This window comes from Physeter macrocephalus, chromosome 11, assembly GCF_002837175.3.
Source record: "Physeter macrocephalus isolate SW-GA chromosome 11, ASM283717v5, whole genome shotgun sequence".
NCBI classification, from domain to species: domain Eukaryota; kingdom Metazoa; phylum Chordata; class Mammalia; order Artiodactyla; family Physeteridae; genus Physeter; species Physeter macrocephalus.
The window spans coordinates 2,932,094-2,958,543 of NC_041224.1; the positions used below are offsets into that span (position 1 = coordinate 2,932,094).

Consider the following 26,450-nt stretch of genomic DNA (forward strand, 5'->3'; position numbering starts at 1 on the left):
GGTTCATGCCTCGTGGTACCACCCTCTCACACCATCCACTCTTCCTGTAACATCCATTTTTCTACTTTTACTAATAAGTGTGATACAATTCACAACTGAAAAATTCTAAACTAGTATGCCATCTGTTGCTATGAATATGAAAGATAGTGCCTCATTTGGAGACTTCTGTTACATTAAAGCATGAAATGTGGACTCGTGAACTCCCAGTAGCCTGTAAAAATCTCTAATTTCTAATTTTGGAACACTTTTGGGATTCACATGCTCCCTCTTTTTTTTTTTTTAATAGATCTTTATTGGAGTATAATTGCTTCACAATACCGTGTTAGTTTCTGTTGCACAACAAAGCGAATCAGCCATAAGCATACACATGTCCCCATATCTCTTCCCTCTTGAGCCTCCCTCCCACCCTCCCTATCCCACCCCTCTAGGGGGTCACAAAGCACCGAGCTGATCTCCCTGTGCCATGCGGCTGCTTCCCACCAGCCAACTATTTTACATTCGGTAGTGTATATATGTCCATGCCACTCTCGCTTCGTCCCAGCTTCCCCCTCCCACCCTGTGTCCTCAAGCCCATTCTTTATGTCTATACCTTTATTCCTGTCCTGCCCCTAGGTTCATCAGTACCATTTTTTTTTTTAGATTCCATATATATATGCATTAGCATACGGTATTTGTTTTTCTCTTTCTGACTTACTTCACTCTGTGTGACAGACTCTCGGTCCATCTACCTCCCACAGATAACTCAATTTCGTTTCTTTTTATGGCTGAGTAATATTCCACTGTATATATGTGCCACATCTTCTTCATGCATTCATCTTTCAATAGACAGGTTCCATGTCCTGTCTATTGTAAATAGTGCTGCAGTGAACATTGTGGTGCATGTGTCTTTTTGAATTATGGTTTTCTCAGGGTATATGCCCAGTAGTGGGATTGCTGGGTCATATGGTAGTTCTATTTTTAGTTTTTTAAGGCACCTCCATACTGTTTTCCTTAGTGGCTGTATCAATTTACATTCCCACCAACAGTGTAGGAGGGTTCCTTTTCACCACACCCTTTCCAGCATTTACTGTTTCTAGCTTTTTTGATGATGGCGATTCTGACTGGTGTGAGGTGATACCTAATTGTAGCTTTGATTTGCATTTCTCTAATAATTAGTGATGTTGAGCATCTTTTCATGTGCCTCTTGGCCATGCCATCTGTATGTCTTCCTTGATGAAATGTCTATGTAGGTCTTCTGCCCATTTTTTAAATGGATTGTTTGTTGTTTTGATACTGAGCTCCATGAGCTGTTTGTATATTTTGGAGATTAATCCTTTGTCTGTTGTTTCATTTGTAAATATTTCTCCCATTCTGAGGGTTGTCTTTTTGTCTCATTTATGGTTTTCTTTGATGTGCAAAAGCTTTTAAGTTTAATTAAATCCCATTTGTTTACTTTTGTTTTTATTTCTCTAGGAGGTGGGTCAAAAAAGATCATTCTGTGGTTTATGTCAGAGCGTTTTTCCTGTTTTCCTCTAAAAGTTTTATAGTGTCTGGTCTTATATTTAAGTCTTTAATCCATTTGGAGTTTATTTTTGCATATGGTGTTAGGTAGTGTTCTAATTTCATTCTTTCACATGTAGCTGTCCAGTTTTCCCATCACCACTTATTGAAGAGGCTGTCTTTACTCCACTTTATGTTCTTGCCTCCTTTGTCGTAAATTAGGTGCCCATATGTGCGTGGGTTTATCTCTGGGCATTCTGTCCTGTACCATTGATCTATATTTCTGTTTTTGTGCCAGTACCATACTGTCTTGATTACTGTAGCTTTGTGGTATAGTTTGAAGTCAGGGAGCCTGATTCCTCCAACTCCGTTTTCCTTTCTCAAGATTGCTTTGGCTATTCGGGGTATTTTGTGTTTCCATACAGATCGTAAGATTTTTTTATTCTAATTCTGTGAAGAATGACATTGGTAGCTTGATAGGGATTGCATTGAACCTGTAGATTGCTTTGGGTAGTATAGTTATTTTCAAAATATTGATTCTTCGAATCCGAGTACATGGTACATTTCTCCATCTGTTTATGTCATCTTTGATTTCTTTCATCAGTGTTTTGTAGTTTCCTGAGTACAAGTCTTTCGCCTCCTTAGGCAGGTTTATTCCTAGGTATTTTATTCTTTTTGTTGCAGTGGTAAATGGGAGTGTTTGATTTTTCATTGTTGGTGTATAGGAATGCCAGAAATTTCTGTGCATTAATTTTGTATCCTGCAGCCTTACCAAATTCATTGATTAGTTCTAGTAGTTTTCTGGTGGCATCTTTAGGATTTTCTATGTATAGTATCATGTCATTGGCAAATAGTGACAGTTTTACGTCTTCTTTTCCAATTTGTATTCCATTTATTTCTTTTTCTTCTGATTGCTGTAGCTGGGACTTCCAAAACTATGTTGAATAAGAGTGGCAAGAGTAGACATCTTGTCTTGTTCCTGATCCTAGTGGAAACTCTTTCAGTTTTTCACCATTGATTATGATGCTCGCTGTGGGTTTGTCATATATGGCCTTTATTATGTTGAGGTATGTTCCCTCTATGCCCATTTCTGGAGAGTTTTTTTTATCATAAATGGGTGTTGAATTTTGTCAGAAGCTTTTTCTGCATCTATTGAGATGATCATATGGTTTTTATTCCTTAATTTGTTAATGTGGTGTATTACATTGATTGATTTGCATATATTGAAGAATCCTTGCATCCCTGGGATAAATCCCACTTGATCCTGGTGTATGTTCCTTTTAATGTGCTGTTGGATTCTGTTTGCTAGTATTTTGTTCAGGGTTTTTGCATCTATGTTCATCAGTGATATTGGTCTATAATTTTCTTTTCTTGTGATATCTTTTTCCGGTTTTGGTATCAGGGTGATGGTGCCTTTGTAGAATGAATTTGGGAGTGTTTCTCCCCTCTGCAGTTTTTTGGAAGAGTTTGAGAAGGATCAGTGTTAGCTCTTCTCTAAATGTTTGATAGAATTTGCCTGTGAAGCCATCTGGTCCTGGACTTTTGTTGGAAGATTTTAAATTACAGTTTCAATTTAATTACTTGTGATAGGTCTGTTATTTTCTAATTCTTCCCGGTTCAGTCTTGGAAAATTGTACCTTTCCAAGAGTTTGTCCATTTCTTCGTGGTTGTCCATTTTATTGGCATATAATTGTTTGTAGTAGTCTCTTATAATCCCTTGTATTTCTGCAGTGTCAGTTGTGATTTCTCCTTTTTCATTTCTAATTTTATTGATTTGCATCCTCCCTTTTTTTCTAATGAGTCTGGCTAAGGGTTTATCAATTTTATCTTCTCAAAGAACCAGCTTTTAGTTTTATGGATCTTTGCTATTATTTTATTCATTTCTATTTCATTTTTTTCTGCTGTGATCTTTATTATTTCTTTCCTTCTACTGACTTTGGGTTTTCTTTGTTCTTCTTTCTCTAGTTGCTTTAAGTGTAGGTTTAGATTGTTTGAGATTTTTCTTGTTTCTTGAGATGAGATTGAATTGCTGTAGACTTCCCTCTTAGAACTGCTTTTGCTGTGTCCCCTAGGTTTTGGGTCATTGTTTTTCATTGTCATTTGTTTCTATGTATTTTTTAATTTCTTCTTTGATTTCTTCAGTGATCTCTTGGTTATTTAGTAGTGCACTGTTTAGCCTCCATGTGTTTGTGATTTTTACAGTTGTTTTCCTGTAATTGATTTCCAATCTCATAGCATTGTGGTCAGAAAAGATGCTTGATACGACTTCAATTTTCTTAAATTTTCCGAGGCTTCATTTGTCACCCAAGATGTGATCTATCCTGGAGAACGTTTCATGTGCACTTGAGAAGAAAGTGTATTCTGCCACTTTCGGGTGGAATGTTCTGTAAATATCAGTTAGATCTATCTGGTCTATTGTGTCATTTAAAGCTTGTGTTTCCTTATTTATTTTCTGTTTGATCTGTTCATTCGTGTAAGTGGGGTGTTAAAGTCCCCTACTATTATTGTGTTACTGTCGATTTCTCCTTTCATGGTTGTTAGCATTTGCCTTATGTATTGGGGTGCTCCTATGTTGGGTGCATAAACATTTGTAATTGTTACAGCTTCTTCTTGGATTGATCCTTTGATCATTATGTAGTGTCCCTCCTTATCTCTTGTAACAGTCTTTAAAGTCTATTTTATCTGATATGAGTATTGCTATTGCTACTCCAGCTTTCTTTCGATTTCCATTTGCATGGAATATCTTTTTCCATCCCTTCCCTTTCAGTCTGTATGTATCCCTAGGTCTGAAGTGGGTCTCTTGTAGACAGCATATATATGGGTCTTGTTTTTGTATCCATTCAGCCAGTCTGTGTCTTTTCGTTGGGATATTTAATCCATTTACATTCAAGGTTATTATTGATATGTATGTTCCTATTACCATTTTCTTAATTGTTTTGGGTTTTTGTGGGTCTTTTTCTTCTCTTGTGTTTCCCACTTAGAGAAGTTTCTTTAGCATTTTTTGTAACGCTGGTTTGGTGGTGCTGAATTCTCTTAGCTTTGTTTGTCTGAAAAGCTTTTGACTTCTCCATTGAATCTGAATGAGATCCTTGCTGGGTAGAGTAATCTTGGTTGTAGGTTCTTCTCTTTCATCACTTTTAAGTATATCCTGCCACTCCCTTCTGGCCTGCAGAGTTTCCACTGAAAAATCAGCTGATAACATTATGGGGATTCCTTTGTATGTTATTTTTTGTTTTTCCCTTGTTGTTTTTAATATTTTCTTTGAATTTAAGTTTTATTAGTTTGATTAATTTGTGTCTTGGTGTGTTTTTCCTAGGGTTTATCCTGTATGGGACTCTCTGTGCTTCCTGGACTTGGGTGACTATTTCTTCTCCTATATTAGGGAAGTTTTCCACTATAATCTCTTCAAGTATTTTCTCAGACCCTTTCTTTTTCTCTTCTTGTTCTGGGACCCGTATAATTCGAATGTTGGTGTGTTTAGTGTTGTTAGAGAGGTCTCTGAGATTGTCTTCAGTTCTTTTCATTCCGTTTTCTTTATTCTTCTCCTTGGCAGTTATTTCTACCATCTTGTTTTCCAGCTCAATTATTCGTTCTTCTGCCTCTGTTATTCTGTTATTGATTCCTTCTAGCACATTTTTCATTTCAGTTATTGTGTTGTTCATCTCTTTGTTTGTTCTTTAGTTCTTCTAGATCTTTGTTAAACATTTCTTGTATTTTCTCAATCCATGCTTCCATTCTATTTCCATGATTCTGGATCATCTTTACTATCATGACTCTGAATTTTTTTTCAGGTAGATTGCTTATTTTCTCTTCATTTATTTGGTCTTGTAGGTTTTAACCTCGCTCCTTCATCTGTGACATATTTTTTTGCTGTCTCATTTTTTTTTTTTTTTATGAGTGGGATTGTGTTCCTGTTTTACTGGTTGTTTGGCCTGAGGCTTCCAACCCTGGAGTTCCTAGGCTATTGGGTAGAGCTGGGTGTTGGTGCTGATATGGGGACCTCCGTGAGACCTCACTCCGATGAATATTCCTTGGGGTCTGAGGTTCTCTGTTAGTCCAGTGGTTCAGACTCAGAGCTCCCACCACAGAAGCTTCCCCCCAACCCCAGGCTTGCAAATCAAGATCCCGCAAGCCATGTGGGGGGGGCAAAAAAAACAACAACAAAAAACAAAGTAAAAAATAAAATTAGACTAGGAACCTAACAGGCATGTTAGAAAGAATGTAAAAAGTATATATATATAGATGAATCAACAACGGGAAGGTACATCAATACCACAATATTAAAAAAGAGGAGGGAAAGGAAAAAAAGGGGGGAAGGCCTTGGCTGTGGGGGGCGGGGCCTAAGCAAGGGCGAGGTCTGGGCAGTGGGCGGGGCCAATGCTCAGGACCCACAGGGCTGGTAGAGGCCCTGGAGGCTGTGGGGGGGTGGGGCTTAGGCTCAAGGAACAGAAGGAGCCCAGGCATGCCCCCAACCCTGGTCTCAGAGGGCAAGGGGACCTCACCTGGGAGCCCAGCAGGCTTCCTGGGCTCGAGTGGACGGGGCAATCACCCTCCTCTCCTCTCCTGCTCCCCTGGTCTGGGGTCTGGGAGGGCCCCTCCCACCTGCCTCTCCTGATCTCCCCGGCCTCCCTTCTATGCCCCCAAGAACCCACTTGGCCTGGAGGAGGCTTTGGAGGGCAGGGGATCAGCCTGGGAGCTCAGCAGGCTCCCCGGGCTTGCGTGGGCGGGGCAATCGCCCTCTGCTCCTCTCCTGTTCCTCCTGGATGGCCCCTCCCGCCTGCCACTCCTGATCTCCCCGGCCTCAGGGGCACTGATCTTGTCTGGCCTCCACTTTTCCTCTCCCCTCAGTCCCCCTACATCCTACCAGTTCACTTTGGGGTTCCTCCCGTCTCCTTGGGGGTCAGAGTCCCCCACCAGTGGCCAGGCAGGCGCCCTAGTTGTGGGGAGACGCTAACTCCGCGTCTTCCCACACCGCCATCTTGACTCCTCCCCACATGCTCTCTTGAAAGAGCAACTCCAAAGACGACTCTGAGGCTCAAATCAAATACAAAATTAAAACCAGCTTTAAACATGCTTAATTTTAATAGAAATCAATGTGAAGCCTTCATAAATTTTAACTGAGTTTAACTTCCTGCTTTGTATTTTTCTTCACTGATAGTCCATATAGGAAGACCCAGCAATTAATATGATTATTAGAAGAGGGTTTATTCAAATCTGCTGTCTGCTGCTATAACTATATGGCACATATTGGTAACTTATCAGAATCCACAATTTACCTCTTTTCATACATCATAATCGGATTCAGAAGTTTAGTATTACTTTAACAAATCTGAAGTGTACTCAGGAATGGGAACAAGATTTTATATATGTAGATAATCTACATGTTTGTTACATTCCACCATAGATTTTACCTTAAAATACCTAATGCAGTTACAGTACAGCACAGTGAAGATAGATGCTTTATATTTATACTTGTACGTTTTCTGAAACTGGGGCTGATTTTATGAAGGAAACTTGGCTTAATAATTAGAACTTTCATGTTAACCAAGTTTGGGGCACTTATTTTATACAGTCTCAAATTTTAAGATTAAACACAATTTCAATCAGTATTTATACTGAGCAAAAATTATGTCTGGTGCTCTTTTCTATAAGGCCATCAATCTACTTACTACATTTCTGAGCTTATAGTTAACTTTACAATCTTTAAATTATTATATAAGTAACATACACTTGCAGAGCTTAGAAGTCAAACCCTGCTAAAAAGACTCGTGCCAAAAGTGGCCCCTGACCCCAGCTCAGAGGCATCACTTTCGGCTCTTCTGTTCTTTTTTTAATTCAATTTACTTTTAAAACCACTTAATATGTAAAAAGCTGTACGTTTTTAATGTATACAACTTGATGAGTTTGGGAATAAGAACACACCATGAAAGCATCACCACCGTCAAGGCTGTTGACAAATCCATCACCTCCCAGTTTCCTCCCACCCCCTTTAACAGTAGTATTTTGCATGTGTGTGGTAACAACACATGATCTGCATGTTTTAAGTGTACAGTCATACTGTCAGCTACAGGCACTGTGCTGAATAGATCTCCAGTACTTTTTTTTTTTTTCCAGTACTTATTTTTGCAAGGTAAGTTAGTTCTGGCCCCTTCCAGTCAGCTGGGGAAGGAGCACACACACAGACACAATCACTGTAGGGAAAGTGAGGCCATGCTTTGTGGGTTGCAACATGGCAGTGATCAGTAGAACCGGTGATGAGCCAGTGAGATGCTGGCCTGGGGTCAGCCTGATATTGAGATGGCTTGGGCCATGAGCAAGCAGCATGCTGAAGTTTATTACAAGCCAGTTTCATCAGTTGACCTACAATACCTGAAACTCACCAAAGTGGATGACCAAATCTACTCTGAGTTCTGGGGAAATTTTGAGAAGCTCAGGATAGACGTTTTGGAACCAGAAGAGCTCAAATCAGAACCAGCTGAAAAAGGAAAATAGTTAAAGAACAAGGACTTTATGTAGTTATAAAAAACTAATAAAAGTGAAGGCCATTCTACTAGAAGTTTCATGGGACCCACACTCATTCTGTCTTCCTACACCGTGGTGCAGTCTTAGAGATATCTCCTGATTTGATCAAAAGTGAACTTTGTGTTTGCTTCTTGCTTTTCTTGTTATTTAGAGGTGATTTTTCAAGAGAAAGCTGAAGATGTCTTTTCTCTATCCTAAAAGTAGAAATCCTAGTGCACGCTAAATTGTGCTTCCAAAGTCTCTGTAAGTTAAAATTAAAAAAAAAAAAGTTAAATCTTAAATCACCTTTTTTTCATCATCTCACGTGCAGATGAAGCGATTGGAGATTCCCTTAATATTTTTAGCCGAATCTTAAAAGGTACAAAATATTTGCCATCTATTTCAAATGCCATCTATTTTAAAAGGAGCATATATATAGGATTTTATTTTTTAGGAGCTCCAAATACACACTAAATTAAGCTCCATAGCTAAATACACATTTTAAGCATTTGGAAAATTATGTGCATTATAAATTCATATTCACAACCACTTAACAATGTATCGTTCTTCATTTTCTATGCAAATTAATTCCAAACTTAATTATACCAGGTATGGAATCTAAAAAGACTATATGCACATAATTAAATGTATAAAAGATAGGTGAAGGGAGACTATAAAACGGAATACCTGATTACTTGAGAAGTCACAGTCTGTCTTGAATATTTGAAATTGAGTTTGGCCTTATAATTTTTCCCACACAGTCTTAACTTGGGCCATTTAATTTTTATTTTCAAACAAAGACTGGTGCTAGAAATTTTTTTGTTGAGGTATAACTGACATAAACATTTTATTAGTTTCCGGTGTACCACAGAATGATTCAGTATTCATATATACTGTGAAATGATCACCACAATAAACCTAGTTAACATCTGTCACCATATATAGTCACAAAAATTTTGTTTAACTGTGCTGTACATAACACCCCATGACTTACTTATTTTATAACAGGAAGTTAGTACCTTTTGAATCCCTTCACCCATTTGCTCACCCCCCACCTCCCACCTCTGGCAAAACCACCAATCTGCTCTCTGTCTCTATGAGCTTGGTTTTTTTCTTGTTGTTTTCTGTTTTTCCTAGATTACACACAGTAAGAACATACAGTACTTGTCTTTCCTGTCTGACTTACTTCACTTAGTATAATGCCCTCAAGGTCCATCCATGTTGTTGCAAATAGCAAGATTTCCTTCTTTTTATGGAATAATATTCCACTGTGTTTGTGTGTGTGTGTGTGTGTGTGTGTGTGTGTGTGTGTATCACATCTTCTTTATCCATTCATCCATCAGTGGACACTTAGGTTGTTTCCATATCTTCACTATTGTAAATAACGCTGCAATGAGCATGGGGCTGCATATATCTTTTTTTTTTTTTTTTTTTTTTTTTTTGCGGTACGCGGGCCTCTCACTGTTGTGGCCTCTCCCGTTGCGGAGCACAGGCTCCGAACGCGCAGGCTCAGCGGCCATGGCTCACTGGGCCCAGCCGCTCCGTGGCACGTGGGGTCCTCCCGGACCGGGGCACGAACCCGTGTCCCCTGCATTGGCAGGCAGACTCTCAACCACTGCGCCACCAGGGAAGCCCTGCATATATCTTTTTGAGTTAGTATTTTTATTTTCTTCAGATAAATACCCAGAAGTGGAGTTGCTGGATCATACGGTAGTTCTATTTTTAATTTTTTGAGGAACCTCCATACTGTTTTCCATAGTGGCTGCACCAATTTCATTTATACCAACAGTGCACAAGGGTTCCTGTCTCCACATTCTCACCAAAACGTGTTATTTCTTGTTTATTTGATAATAGCCATTCTAACAGGTGTGGGAGATCTCATTATGGTCTTGACTTGCATTTCCCTGATGATTAGTGATGTTTTCATGGCCATCTCTATGTAGTCTTTGGAAAAATGTCTCTTCAGGTCCTCTGCCCATTTTTAAATCAATTTTTGTTGTTTTTTTGTTTGTTTTTTGCTACTGAGTTGTACAAGTTCTTTTTACGTTTTGGATTATTCCCTTATCAGAAATATAAGTTGGAAATATTTTCTCCAATTTAGTAGGTTGCCTTTCCATTTTGTTGATGGTTTACTTTGCTGTGCAGAAGCTTTTTAGTTTGATGTAGTCCCACTTCTTTGTTTTTGCTTTTGTTGCCTTTGCTCTTGGTGACAAATCCAAAAAACCATCGCCAAAACCGATGTCAAGCTTACCCCTTTTCCCCCCCTAGTTTTATGGTTTCACATATTTCATTCAAATCTAATCCATTTTAATTTTTTATGATTTAAGATAGTAGTCGTTTCATTCTTTTCCCTGTGGCTGTCCAGTTTTCCCAACACTGTTTATTGAAGACACTGTCCCTTCCCCATTGTATAATCTTGGCTCCTTTGTCATAAATTAATTGGCCATATATGTGTGGGTTTCTGTTCTGTTCCATTGATCTATGTGTCTATTTTTATGCCAATACCATTCTGGTTTGATTACTGTAGGTTTAAAATCAGGAAGTGTGATGCCTCCAGCTTTGTTCTTTCTCAATATTTCTTTGGCTATTTGAGTTCTCTGTGGTTCCATACAAATTTTAGGTTTGTTCTATTTTTACGAAAAATGCCATGGGAATTTTGATAGGATTGCACTGAATCCATAGATTGCTTCGAGTAATGTGAACGTTTTAACAATATTAATTCTTCCAATCCATGTGCACAGAATATCTTCCCATTTATTTGTGTCTTCTTCAGTTTCTTTCATCAGTATATTTTATAGTTTTAATAGTTCTTTCACCTCCTTGGTTATATTTATCCCAAAGTATTTTATTCCTTTTGATGCAATTATAAAAGGGATTTCCTTAATTCCTCTTTCTCATAGTTCTTTATTAATGTATAGATTCACAGCAGATTTTTATATGTTAATTTGTGTACTGCAACTCTACTGAATTCATTTATTCTAACAGTTTTTTGGTGGAGTCTGTAGGGTTTTCTGTAAATAATGTGTTACCTGCAAATAGTGAAGTTTTTTACTTTTTTCCTTTCCAATTTGAATGCCTTTTATTGATTTATTTAGCCTCATTGCTCTAGGGCTTCCAATACTATGCTGAATAAAAGTGGTGGGAGTTGGCATCCTTGTTTCGTTCCTGATCTTGGAGGAAAAGCTTTTGGCTTTTCGCCATCGAGTATGATGTTGGCTCTGAGCTTGTCATATGCATATGTGGCCTTTATTCCCTCTAAACCCACTTTGTTAAAAGTCATCACAAATGAATGTTGGATTTTGTCAAATGCTTTTTCTCCATCTATTGAGATGATACGATTTTTATCCTTCATTTTGATTTGCAGATATTGAATCACCCGTGCATCCCTGAAGTAAATTCCACTTCATCATGGTGTATGATCCTTTTAATGTATCGTTGAATTCAGTTTGATAATATTTTGTTGAGGATTTTTGTGTTTATGTTCATCAGGGATATTGGCCTGTAGTTTTTTCTGTGGCATCTTTGCCTGGTTTTAGTATCAGAGTAACGTGGCATGCATCAGAGTCACCTGGAGGCCTTGCTAAAACATTGATTGTGGGGATCCACTCTACACATTTTGGATTACATAGAACTGGAGTGAAGCCCGATAATTTGTATTTCTCTTAAGTTCCCGGTGATGTTGGTTGCTAATGTGGAGACCAAACTGAGAACCACTGATCAGTGATTATCCTCAGTTTCTTCTGCAGTTTAGGAGAAACAGATAGTACTTCTCTCCTTTCCCACAAGTTTTACTTTGTACTCTTGATTCCATCTTCATCCCCATTCTGCAATTATTTACTCTATTCCCAGCACCTCCAATCTCTTTCTCTGTGCATCGACTTCTCACCTTCTGCTTTCTTGATGCATAGAATTCCATTTTTAAAACACAAAACAAGTGACCCATCTATCATTTCTGTGTCTCATGCATCACCTGTTCACTGTCAAGTTTCTAAATGAAATATCCTTGAATCAAAACCTCTACATTCTCTTACTTTTCTCCATTACTCGGATCATCTCTAATCAATTAGAGTCCTAGCAGGAAACAGACAGCACTGTCAACTTGGGTAAATTACTGAAGGACTCTTTATAATGTGGGCAGGATATAGGGAAACTAAAATGAATACTGCAGTAACCTGGGCTAGAAATAATGGGACATCTTTTGCCATTCCTAGAACTGAATGGGTGAAGGGAAACAGAATCTGGAGAGAAAAGTGCTGTGTGGAGAGTGAGCTACCTGATAGGAGCCTGTGAGACGTGTGGCCCATAGCAACACCATGGAGGTAAAGGGCAGAAAAAAAAAAAAAGCTTTATCTTTCCTCCCGTCAATATGCCAGTATTCTGCTAGTGTTCCAAATTGGCTAATGTAACCAGAAGCCAGAGGTTGCCTAACCCTGGCTGGTAAATAAGCTGACTGGTAAAGTCCTAGAGTTCAACTCCACAAGACATAGTAGAGGGGAAAAGAACAGAGAATGGATCTGAGGTGCAAATAGAATATATCCAGCACAGTCCACTCCTTTTGTTCTTCAGCATCTATTCCTGTCCTTTATTTAGGCAACAAATTTATGTCCGCAACATAAGAAACAGAGTCCTGTAAGCTACCATTTCATAAGAGGTTGATGTCAATTCAGTCATACTCTTCTCATGAATACAATGGAACTTTCATATGTTAGATAAGACGTCTCAAATTTAAAGGACTGAAACAAAAAAATATTCCAAATTTAGCAAAATTAAATTAGAAATCAACAACAAAAGGATATTGGGGGAAATACACAAATATTTTGAAATTAAATATACTTTTAAAATAATCCATGGTTCAAAGAAGATATCAAGAGGAAATTAGAAAGTACTTTGAAAGAAAATGAAAACACAACATATAAAAATTTATGTAATGGGGCTTCCCTGGTGGCGCAGTGGTTGAGAGTCTGCCTGCCGATGCAGGGGACACGGGTTTGTGCCCCGGTCCGGGAAGATCCCACATGCCGCGGAGCGGCTGGGCCCGTGAGCCATGGCCGCTGAGCCTGCACGTCCGGAGCCTGTGCTCCACAACAGGAGAGGCCACAACAGTGAGAGGCCTGTGTACCGCAAAAAAAAAAAAAAATTATGTAATACAGCTAAAACAGTGCTTACCAGAAAATTTACAGCTTTAAATGCCTATGTTTTGGAAAGAAGAAAGACCTTAAATCAATAATCTAAGCTTAAACAGCTAGAAAAAGAACAGCAAATTAAAGCTAAAGCAAGCAGGAAAAAAGGAAATAATAAAGATCAGGGCTGAAACAAGGGGGACGCAGGCAAAATAGGGAAAGATCAAAAGGATCCACAACGTTGGTTCTTTGAACAGAACAATAAAATTGATATGATCGAAGAAAAAAAGAGAAATGGACTACCAAAATCAAGAATGAAAGTGGGGACCTCACCACCAACTCTACACAAATTAAAAGGATAAGAAGTAAATGCTATGAACAACTTTATTGCCAACCAACGAGACAATTTAGATGAACTGGAAAAATTCCTAGACACACAAATTACTGAAACTGACTCAAGAAGAGAGAAAATCTCAATAGACTTACATATAACATGTAAAGAGAAAGAAACTGAATTAATAATTTAAAACCTTTCCACAAATGAAAGTCCATAACCAGATGGCTTCACTGGTTCATTCTATCAAATATTTAAATAATACCGATCATTTACCAACATCCAGAACACAGAGGAAAAGGGACTACCTCTTAAATCACTCCATGAGGCCATTATTAAACTAATTCTAAAGCTAGAAAAAGAGAGCAAAAGAAAAACCACAGACCAGTATCATGAATTATAGAAACAGAAATCCTCCATGAAATACTAGTGAATCCAGCACCTCTTTCCAAGAGGCTGTTAATGGTCCATGCTTGACTTACTGGTAAATCACTGAAGTAAAACTTTTTGTCTTGTTACAGTTCAAGATTTTGAAGATTTAAATACACACAAAAAAGAAAAAAGTGCCTAGCCTATGCCTTCAAACTCTAATAGTAAAAGACAAACAGAAAAACAAAAATAATGGCAGAATTTGACAAGTTCCCTAAAAGATATGAAGTGTTAAGAGGAAATGGGAACATAATTGACCCATGTACACTAATACTTTATTTTGGTTTACTTTTGAGGAGGTATGAGAAGGAAAAAACAAAAAGTTTATAAGGAAAATAAAATTGGGGTTGCCTTTATCATGGATGGGTAGAATTTCAATAAGTGAAGAGAAAGAGAACTTTAGGTAGAGATCTACACGAGCAAAGCTTGAAGCCTATTTGGGAGAAACATCAGGTCAGGTTTGGCTCCACCACTATGTGTAGAGATTAAGAAAAAAGAAAAAGAAAAAGAAATCACTGGAAGCCCAAGCTGAGGAAATATGAACTTAAAGTGTAGAGGGAGTAACTTAAGTTTTCAGAGCAGGAAGATATGCTTTGGGGGTATTAGTTTGAGAGTTAAATAATTTAATGCCTTGGACCAGGAACCAGAGAATGGGGTGGCAGTTAAGGGACTGAACAATTAAGGGACTTAAGCAGTTAAGTGGACCACTTTCTCGACCTTTCAGGAGTTGGCGAGGTCAAAACTATTTTCATAATATGTTACCTGCCTTTTTCAATCTCAGTCTTTCAAGTTTCCAGACACTATGACATTTGTTTTCACAACAGATTAAATGTGGAAGCAGATACGAGAATGTAGGAGTCCTCTATTAAACCGGACAGTAAAGGCCTAAACCTGAAATACTGAGTTACATATTTTCATATATCTTCTTCTAATTTTGTTTTGTAAAAGTTACATTTTCATTAAAAATTTTATTTATGTTAGTATGTGTTGGCTTATGATTTTTAAATGAACTAAATTTTAAAGTTTGTTCTAATTTGCAATACATTATATATAATAGATATGTAATGAATATAAACAAAAGCTCTTTGGGGTCCTCAATAATTTTAATCTGTATAAAGGGATCCTGACACCAGAAGTTTGAGGACTTTCAGAAAAACTTCAGGACCTAAAACAGAGTAGTAGTAATGTGAATGAAATGAAAAAAATTAGAAAAAAGATATTGCAGAGACAGAACTGACAGGCGTTGGGCAATAAATGTGGGGACAAAATGGGGAAAGAGACAAAGAAACCAAAAGTTTAGCCTTAATGACTTAGGAGAGTGACAGACTAAGAGAGAAGGAAATAAAAAAAGATCAGAGAGTTTGGGAAAGGCAAGAATTCAGTTTTGACACGAATAGCCAAGCAGCCAAGTAGAGACATACAAGAAAATGAAATATATATAGGGTCTAAAATATAGTTTGATGGTCATGTGTGTAGGAAAGACCAGGTTGTTTTGGCATCGTACATGATTGAACATCACCTCAAGCAAAAAAGATATACGTCAACATTACTGTGACTATCTTGGATCACTGTCCCCAATTCCCTGGTGGGAGGGTGCTGCAGGTTCTTCTGAAAATAGCTCGTAAATTGATAATTCTGGAAGCTTCTGGGTTATATGTATTTTTACTAAGTGCTTTTTAATATTTTCTTAGTCTTGGCTAAATTGCTACAGACAATTAGTAATTTCTAAGAGGCAGTCTGGTGTAGTTGTAGGTGGACCAGACTGAAAAGACAGAAGATTTCATTCTCATTAGTCACCTTCTCTGGAGTTCATGCTCTTCAATTTGTATAATAAAGTGAATACACAGGGTTAATCTACAAGGTTTCTTCAGATCTAAAATTTTATGAATCAGGACTTCCCTGGTGGTACAGTCCTGATTCATAAGAATCTGCCTGCCGACGCAGGGAACATGGGTTCAATCCCTGGTCCGGGAAAATCCCACACGCGGCGGAGCAACTAAGCCTGTGCGCCACAACTACTGAGCCTGCGCTCTAGAGCCCGCGAGCCATGACTACTGAGCCCACGTGCCTGGGCCACAACTACTGAAGCCTGTGCTCCATAACAAGAGAAGCCCGTGCACCACAATGAACAGTAGCCCCCACTCGCCACAACTAGAGAAAGCCGGCGCACAGCAACGAAGACCCAACACAGCCAAAAAAATAAAGTTTTATGAATCAGCTATCAACCCCTTTATCATGAACTAAAAGATACAACCCAGCCTCCAAAAGAGTATAGAACCAACCAAGATATTAACTAGCAATACCTTTCTCAACTGACTATCTATTGTTGTTCCTCTATAAAGATTGTCTACAATTTATTTTAAAAGCCACCTCTTTAGACTTTACGAGAAGTCCTGAATCCTAGTATTTTGTCAACAAATACGACTTTACCTGACTGGTCTTGATTTTGCAAATTTTAAGCATATTCTGCTCTGACACCTCTACCCCAAATCCCAATTCCCCATCCAGTCAACACACCTTTCTAGGCTAAGGAGTTCTATGATTGTTCTGGTCAATCTTAAAAACCTCTTCATCCCACTGATCCCTTAAATTGCCCATTTCTAGAGTCTTAAGACTTTCTTCAAGTCATGGGATTAAAGATGAGTTAATTATTGTAGGCAGAATAATGTTAAGGAAAAACCCCATCACTTTCCTGGGCTTTTTGGTCACAATGTATCAGGTTGCTATCTTCGTGTAGTTTATAGCAGTGCTTACCTTTCATTTTACTAGCAAAAGAACTTTTTTCTCCCAAATGAAGTTTTATATAATACCCCACTATATAAAGCAGGTCGTAAAGTTCAATTGCTCTGAATGAGGTTTGTGAAGACCTAAAACCCCACAGACTTGGGTCAACCCTGGCCCCTCCTCCTTCACATCCCACTCACTGCCTGCTCCCCAGGCAGCATGGAGTACACCACGAAAATCATCACTTTATGGCATCTTTAAAGATGCCAAGAAGCATGGAAGAATCAGAGGTTCAAATGAAATAAATCAGTTACTTCAGAAAATCTCTTTACAGCAACATCCATAAAACATTATAAAATTCATTGCTGGGGCTTCCCTGGTGGCGCAGTGGTTGAGAGTCTGCCTGCCGATGCAGGGGACGCGGGTTCGTGCCCCGGTCCGGGAAGATCCCACGTGCCGCGGAGCGGCTGGGCCCGTGAGCCGTGGCCGCTGAGCCTGCGCGTCCGGAGCCTGTGCTCCGCAACGGGAGAGGCCACAACAGTGAGAGGCCCCCGTACCACAAAAAAATAAAATAAAATTCATTGCTTCTCAATTTACTCAAACATACAGGTGCATTTTAGGAAACCTGCGCTTTTTTAAGTAGTTAAGGAATGGATACAGCATCAACTTCAACAAATACTGGCTACAATATATGATATTAGGAGGAATCATTAGTAATTCTTCCTATAATAGATGTCAGTATAGTATATCAACACACACAGTAACAGTGAAATGGATCAAGATTATTTTTTATTGCACATTTGCTTACAAGTTTGCTGCTTTGGGTGGAGCTAAAGCTCAAGTGTTGAGTTAATTTCAGCCGTATTTTCGTCAACCTAATTATAGCAGTGATTTGCCTGTATGTTCCCCTTGGCTTATTATTCCTCAGAAACGTTAACCTTCCCAATCTGTCTAGGTGCTGGAGCACAGATTTACCATTTGTTTTTTTAAAAATTTAACCACTCAAAAACAACCCAAACAGCATACTGTAAAGAAAACAATGTTTATGTCTATTCATATAACCCAGGCTCAGAGAATTTCTGATTATGTAACATTGTAAAGGTAACTGTAAACCAACCTTCTTCTAAACTATTCAATTCTTATATGTATAATTAAGCATTTTTTAGAAAATTTTAACACTTTCAGAAATGGATTCTGTCACAATAAGGCTTTTATCAGGGTCTCCTCTCCCCATCCAAAAACAATCCCCACAATGACTCCAAATATTGTAAGAAACTATTATCTTAGACTAAGCTGCTCAGAATAGTATTCTTATTTCCTTTCCACCATACTCCACAGTTCAATGCAAAATGGAGAATGTGTTGTTGAAACCGAAATAAAATGGCATTCAAGCAGCTCAAGCTTTAAAAATCAGGCCAGAACGTTCAAAGCCTGATGAAAAAGACACAAGAATGGAGGCATAACTACTATAGCAAACACAAAATTTTGGCCATTAGGGATCAAAAGTAATGGCTGACGCTCCTATTAAGCTCATCAATGTCACACTAAAAAAAAAAAAAGATATTTGGCAAAAATCTTCTAAATTATTTATCCCAAATTCTCAAATGGAAAGTTATTTTTAATGCATCACTCTTAAATTTTACACTTCAATCACTCATGTTTTCCTTTCAAGACTATTCAGAAGAAATAGTTCTATTTAAACTTAACCTAATAAGTTTTTCCTCTCACACATTTTTACACAAAAGGTTACTAAAATCACAATTCTGAGGGATTTCTTTTTAATCATACAAACAGTATATGCTTAAAGTTCAGTAAAGAAATTAAATCCTTTCTTATTCTATCTAGAATGATCTGTTTGTAAGAACTCTTTTTCCATAGCATTTATTTATAACAGTCACAACTTATGAAAATTGTATCTCAACTCCATGGTGAACTAGCATCCATGCTTATTCCACATAGGTACTGCCAGTGGTCCCTGCGGTGTCCTTTCAACAATGACAAACTCATCAGGGTTGCCAAATGCTTCATAGAAAACCAATAAATCTTGTATCGCATGCTCCTCAATCTGAAAGGAGGAAGGAAAAAAGAGAAGTTGCTTTACTCCTTCAGTTATAAACCGAGCAGGATTCTATTAGCTTTCCAATTTCCTTTTGTGGAACTACCACTTTCTATGCAAACAAGACAGTGGAATTGGTATCCTGCTATCCCCTTCGAAAGGAGAAGGGTTGAGGCCTGAGTAAGAATAATCAGATACCCACCTTCCCTTGATTTTAATCTACAGCAAGGAAAAAGAAACTGAAGACAGCTGTCGGAATCCATTCATTCCAATTGCTCATCCCGTGAGATACTTTCTGTTGTTGTACAAGCCTAGTTCTTTAAGCTCTTTAGGACGACTATGAGTCTTACCTGTTTCCTCAGCCTGGCTCTCTGGGTTTCAGCTAAGTCTGTGGAATCTCAGTGTCTCTCAAATAAGTTCTCTTCTCCCTAAGTCAGCCTGACTTGGTTGTCAGGGGCTTACAACCTAAGAACTCTTACTGATACAGAAGCCAGGTGTAGAGCTAGATAATGCCAAGTTCTCTACTGGTCACTTTCAAAAACTAAAACAGTCCAAAGCATCACCAGTGCTAAAAATATTAGCTTTAGCACAATTTATTAGTTGTAAATTAATTATCCTGAATACCTTCAGTTAATAGTTGCTGAAAGCTTCAGTTTTGTTTTACATTGCACTCACATTTTAATGTGATAAATACATGCACCTCTGCAAACAAAGAGAATTTTCTTAAGACCTAAGAATGAAATGTAGTATAGTTCTTACCCAAATAAGCAAGCATGTTATTTACCTGAATCAAAGCCAAGGGTTTTTCTCGACTTCTGATAAGAGCTGCTTCCTGCTGTAGCTCTTCTTCTACAATAGATGCAAAAGTGACTGGGGCTAGCACGGAAGAAGCAGGCAACGAAGAACATAGCCAGGGACTGAAAGAACAGGAATTATGAGTTTTCATTCATCTTGCCAAATTTTTGCACACAAAATGTCCTCTGAAATACTCTTTAACAGTTACATTTCTTCCTTGTGACCTATAAGGGGACCTGGAAGCTTCTGCATTCAACTTACAGAATGACAAAGTGACAAACAGAAACAAGGAGAACTAATATTTTATTTGGATTGGTGCTGTAGAGAAAACTTTGGAAACACCAAAAAGTGGAATGGAGCAAAGCTATATAACTAAACAGGAAAGTAACTCAAACTGTGGAGCAGAAAGTATTCAGATAATACATTCTACTCGATATCATACTCTTCCCAATTTCTTAATATTCTCTCTCAGTGCTAAAAAGCAGTCTAGCTTTGAGGTCCCAAAGCTAATCAATTAACCTTACTTGGGACTATCTAGAAGTGGTACATCTGAAATATGGTTGCCTTCTGGTCCTGGGGAAGCATGAGTAGAACATCTGCAAAACAACAAAAACTGAAGATTAAAGCTTCTAGTACCATTAGTAAAATCGCTTATTAGTAGAAATACAGAGGAGGAATTGCAAGGCCCTGACTCAGAAGACAAATTAATATATGCAATCAGACTTACCTTTAAAATTGTAAGTAAGCAACAACAAAAAAATCTGTATAGTTATAAAATCTTGTGTATACAATACCATGGGGAAAAAATCTTGCAAAAAATGGTCTGTTTTTCAGAAACAGAGACACAGATGTAGAAAACAAACTTATGGTTACCAAGGGGGAAATGGGGTGGCAGAGGAATAAATTGGGAGACTGGGATTGACATATACACACTACTATATATAAAATAGATAATTAATAAGGACCTACTGTACAGCACAGGGAACTCTACTCAGTACTCTGTAATGGCCTATATGGGAAAAGAATCTAAGAAAGTGGATATATGTATAACTGATTCACTTTGCTGTACACCTGAAACTAACATAACACTGTAAATCAACTGTACTCCCCCCCAAAAAATGGTCTGTTTTTTCTAATAATATTCATATAGCCAATTTACCATAATCAAACATATGTTAGGAAATACAACTTTGTGAAGAATGTTTTATATTGGTAACATTTATGAATAAGACCGACAAATTAGCACTGAGTTTCAAAATATACAGAAACAAGATAATTAGCAGCCAAATTTTATGACTATAATATATAGTCTAAATTTTGTGAGTAAGAAAAATACAGTAAATACTCTGATACTCTAGGGATTATAGATAGGACAGAAATTTTTTTTTATTGAAGTATAGTTGATTTACAATGTTGTGTTAATTACTGCTATACAGCAAAGTCATTCAGTTATACACATTTGTATATATACACACACACACATTCCTTTTTTTTTAATATTCTTTTCCATTATGGTTTATCATAGGACATTGAATATATAGTTCCCTGTGCTATACTGTAGGAGCTTGTTGTTTATCCATTCCATATACAATAGCTTCCATCTGCTAAACCCAACCTCCCACTCCATCCTTTCCCCAACCCCCTCCCCCTTGGCAACCACCAGTCTGTTCTCTATGTCAGTGATCCCGCTTCTTAGATAGGTTCATTTGTGTCATATTTTAGAGTCCACATATAAGTGATATCATATGGTATTTTTCTTTCTTGTTCTGGCTTACTTCACTTGGTATGATAATCTCTAGGTCCATCCATGTTGTTGTAAATGGCATTGTTTCCTTCTTTTTCATGGCTGAGTAATAGTCCATTGTTTATATATTCCACATCTTTATCCATTCATCTGTCGATGGACATTTAGGTTGCTTCCATGTCTTGGGCATTGTGAACAGTAGTACCGCTATGAAACTAGGGGTGCATGTATCTTTCTGAATTATAGTTTTTTTCCGGATATATGCCCAGGAGTGGGATTGCTGGATCATATGTAATTCTATTTTTAGTTTTCTGAGGAACCTCCGTACTGTTTTCCACAGTGGCTGCACCAGTTTACATTCTTACCCAGTGTAGTAGGGTCCCTTTTTTTCCACATCCTCTCCAGCATTTATCTGTAGACCTTTTAATGATGGCCATTCTGACTGGTGTAAGGTGGTACCTCATTGTAGTTTTGATTTGCATTTCTTTAATAATTAGCGATGTTGAGCATCTTTTCATGTACCTATTGGCCATCTGTATGTCTTTTTTGGAGATGTCTATTTAGGTCTTCTGCCCATTTTTGGATAGGGTCGTTTTGTTGTTGAGTTGTATGAGCTGTTTGTATATTTTGGAAATTAAGCCCTGTCAGTCTCATAGTTTGCAAATATTTTTTCCCACTCTGGAGGCTGTCTTTTTTTTTTTTTTTTTTAATGGTTTCCTGTGCTACACAAAAGCTTGTAAGTTTAATTAGGTCCCATTTGTTTGTTTTTGTTTTTATTTCTATTGCCTTGGGAGACTGACCTAAGAAAACACTGGTACGATATGTCAGAGAATGTTTTGCCTATGTTCTCTTCTAGGAGGTTTTATTGTCATGTCTTATATTTAAGTCTTTAAGCCATTTTGAGTTTGTTTTTGTGTATGGTGAGAAGGTGTGTTCTAACTTCATGAGTTACATGTGGCTGATAGGACAGAAACTTAAGACACAATCTGCCTTCTAAGAACTCACAAACTAGATCAGGAAACAACATATAAAATGACATAATACAACAGAAAAGAATTTAAGAAAACAAACTTAAAGGTCTTCTGACTGACTATAAGGACTATAAAAACCAAGGAGAAGACAATAAAAGGGCTATAGAATGAGGAGAGGTAAGAAGCATTCCTATAAGGAGAAAAATTAACAAAGGAACTACAGAGTGTGGCCTAAATGTGGAATTTTATGTTTAGAAAGATACCTAGAAATTACTTAGATTAATCCAATGCCCTCTTTTCAGCACTAAGCAAATTTAGGTCTAGCTGGGTTTAACAACAGAAAGTCAAACAGCAAGTGAACAAACAGGGCCTAAAATACTGACTTCCCGATTCATTTATGCACATTTATTGGGTTTGTTTCAGCACTATGGTACTGAAAATCAGGCTGATTAAAACTCAGTCCCCTCCACTAAAAAAACTCGGGAAAAAGAGATTTTAAAAGGTATTTAAGAATGATAAAAGCAATGTGAGAGTATATAATTAATAATTATACCAATATGTATCAAGTACTATGGATTCACAGGAGAAATTAACAATATGGAGGAGGGTATAAACTGTTGGCTTCACTGAGGAAATGACATTAAAGCTGAGAGGAGTGGCACTGAGATAGGGTTTTGGTCCTACAAATACATGGAACAGTAAAATATTTTGTTGGCTCAAGTAAAGGTAGGTTGTTCTCTTCAATAAACTGAATGATTGGATTAAGAGATTAGGAGGGAAATAAAGTTAAAATGAAATAGTAGGGTTACAAATACAGTAAGAACTAAAATGTTTAAACCTGATGTGTGAGTGGGCAAACAGATTTACTATTTTCATATATATTATCTCATTTAATCTTTGTAATAAATACTCTGTGAAGAAAGCATGCGTTATTTCCGTTATACTGATTAGGAAACTAATACTCAAAGAACATTCGATAATTTGCCTGACTCGCAAATTGGGAAAATGGTAAGGACAGAACTCAAATCCAGGCCTTTTTCACTCAGAATACAGAGTATTTTCGATACACTGTAGTGTAGAATACAGTCCATTAAAAATGTCTTCTCATTCTTTAAGGACTGGTTCAAATATCACCTTTTCTCTTTTTAGAGCACTTCTACTGTTCTAAAACTTCACACACATTGTCTTAACTGCTAGACTAGTCTCTCAAGGTACAGGACTCTGTTTCTTTCATCTTTGTATCAGTGTCCAGCAAAACACCTGGAACATAGTTGTTTGTAAAAAAAAAAAAAAAAAGTAATAGAGAATAAATAACTGAAGCAGAAAGCCAAAGGATTTTAAATATGGGACAGAATAAAAGCCAAAGGATTTTAAATATGGGACAGAATAAAAGCAGAGTTTTTCTTAAAAAAATTCCTTATTCTTTCGAATTACTAATAACTTCTTCCTTCCAGATGTGGGTACTGAAATACAAAATGAAATGAAAATGAAGTTCGATGACTGGAATCCTGCCAGATACCTGACCTATGACATCCAAAAAAATACGAGAAGTCTCCAGGATGAAGTAAAAGACTTCCAGCCAGAAGAAAAATGAAGCCAAGGAGATGAACTAGAAAGCTCTTGGGATAAACCTGTTAGATGATGAGAATCTAAACTAAAATGACTATAAAATAAACGGGAAAATTCTACGTTCTAATGGGATAGATAACTGCCTTGGACAGGCTAAACGCAAATCCCCTTGGCTAAGCTCCTTGAAAGGTCCGTAAGTCAGTCACGGCTGGAGATGAGAGGCCTTCTAGGACACTAAATTGTAACATAGTGTAACAAAACAGCTAATGACTAAACTGGTGCTCAAAAATCATCCTGGTGTCTAGGGATCAGCTAAAGTGTTTTGACACGTTCAAAGAAATGCAAAAATCATGTAGAACCAATTATTTTTTAACTGTTAAGTAAGAAGCAGCAACTATAAGCCCTATCTTTGAAAAATGATGTCACTGGCAAACAGAACTGAATATAAGGACTAAATATCTTGTATAGGCCTTGTTAAATCAAAGCCAAACAATCAGAGCTTAAGTGTAACAACTTTACCTATGTAACAGTCTGTAATTCATAAAGTACTTTCATATGATAGGCATTAGTGTTCTCGTTTCAGAAAGGTTCACAGAGGGCTGCTGTAAGCATTAGACTTAAATCTGTTTCATAAGATGTTTGTTAGAATTCTTTCCATTAATGATTTTCCTATGGATAATCTCATTAATTATAAATTTACTTAAACAGCTATATGTCTGTCAAAATTTCATCTTACAATGAAGCAAAATTGCTAAATAAAACAGAGCTATGACTAAACAAATAATAAATAACAGCATTATTAAGCCTTAGGTATTTGCAACACAAATAGACATACCATAGACATCCCAATAGATAATCCATATAAAATTCAGCCTTTTGAGAATCAAACCAACATAGAAGGGCTGGCTAAAATCTTTCAAAGACTTTTGTTCAAACTGAAGAATATTAATCTTGCCAAATTTAGACTTCAAGAGAAAAACTAAATTACTTTTGGCTCACATAGTTGACTACTTTTAAAAAGAATTTTGTATTATCCCAGTTACAAAGATTTTATATAAAATTAGAGCTGATATAATGATTTTGTCTCACACATAGTTTTTCTTACTAATTAGAAACACAAGATCACATTTTCTGCCTAGAATTACATAAGGAGGTATTTAAGTGAAAGGAAAATGAAAGAAAACACATTAAAATGAAAAAGAACACAGAAGTAACAATAAACAGAAACTGCATTAATCCTTCTTTTCACATCAATAAGTAACAACACTGCCATTCTTCTAGTTCCCTAGTCTTGGGGGGGGGGGATATCACATTTCCTACAATTAAAACAAGAATTTATTATTTGTGGAATTTCCTGAGATGAGCCCTCCATCCCTGCCATCCCTAAGGAATAAGCATTCTTGTCTTCTTGCTTTAATTCCCATCATTTCCTGTTTATACTGCCCTTTCTCCTCTCTTCTTTTAAAAATCCCATCCTACATTCAAAAGCTAGTAGCAATGAAATGGATCAATATTTTTCTAACACTATTCATATGGCCATAAATATAATGATCAAATATTTGCAACTGAATAGGAAAAGTGTTTATGAACTTAATACTCAAGGCTTTCCTCCTCAATGAAGTTTTTCCAGACAACTCTAGCCCACTGTCATTTTTCCTTCTCTGAACCATTCATACAGCACTTAGTCATACAGCACTTAGTCATATATTGCTTTGTGACTTCTTTAACACTGTTATATTATACTGCAATTTTATTCTTGTTCTGTCAGTTAAATTCCATGTGTGCATAGACTTACCAACTTGATTTCAAACATATTTAAGGACGCGCCTGTGTATTATACTTTTATATATACCTAAGAGAGGCCAGCAGAATACTGTAGGTATATCAAGTGTCCCATAATTTGCTGAGTTAATATTTTACTTTATCTGTTATGTTTTATTATTTCCTTAAAAAAAAAAGCTCTCCTATGAGAACATATTTTCTATGATGAAATTAAAAATGAAACCCAAGCTGTTTTCTTTCTCAGTGATCAGATGATAACAGCTATTTAAAACATTAACTTCCACTTGCCAAACACCCAAGCTATGGATAGCATGATATTATCAGATAGCATGATACTATCACACACTCCTTTAACTAAAATTTGCAAAGCAGTCTAACAGCACATACCAGTTTTCACAATTAAGAGCCTGATGTTATAGCACACCCTAGCGATCAACTATGAAACCACACATCCTTAAAATGTTTAAAGTTCCAGGACAAATAAAAATATTTATCCAAAGAAAATAAATTTTAAAAAATACATTCAATATTTAAAATGTAAAAATATTACAAAAACAATCTTAACATTCATACCTTAACATTTATACATCTAAGGCATACAATATAACTCATTACATTAGAAGTAAATGCCACTTGAAACAGCTACAATTCTGTCTCATTTATTCTTCTCCTCATGCACCAGATGCTCACTGAGCACCGACCGCATGCTATAGGAAACATTCTAATCAGTGATGAGCAAAGATCAATCTTCCTCCCTCTCATTGAACGTACAGCTAAAAATAGAGACATTAAAATACTTGTATTTGAAAACATTAAACAAAGAATCACACCAATAGTAAGTTTACAGTAGTTCCCCCCTGATCCACAGGAATACATTCCAAGTCCTCTAGTGGATGCCTGAAACTGCGGATAGTACTGAACCCTATACATACCATGTTTTTTCCTA

The 26,450-nt window shown here is 37.1% G+C and overlaps 1 protein-coding gene across 5 annotated transcripts in view; it reads right to left on the minus strand.

The window, feature by feature from the left end:
- Nucleotides 1–17,326: 17,326 nt before the first annotated feature.
- The window catches only part of IBTK (inhibitor of Bruton tyrosine kinase), a 90,046-nt gene continuing 80,922 nt past the window's right edge, over nt 17,327–26,450 (minus strand). For all 5 annotated transcript variants that reach the window (XM_007108929.4, XM_007108928.4, XM_007108927.4 and 2 more), the window contains 3 exons: nt 19,963–20,034; nt 19,428–19,560; nt 17,327–18,652 (listed from right to left, as the gene is read on the minus strand). In XM_007108929.4, the coding sequence (XP_007108991.2) occupies nt 18,521–18,652; nt 19,428–19,560; nt 19,963–20,034 (337 nt within the window). In that variant the 3' untranslated portion in view covers nt 17,327–18,520. The remainder of the gene's footprint in view (nt 18,653–19,427; nt 19,561–19,962; nt 20,035–26,450) is intronic.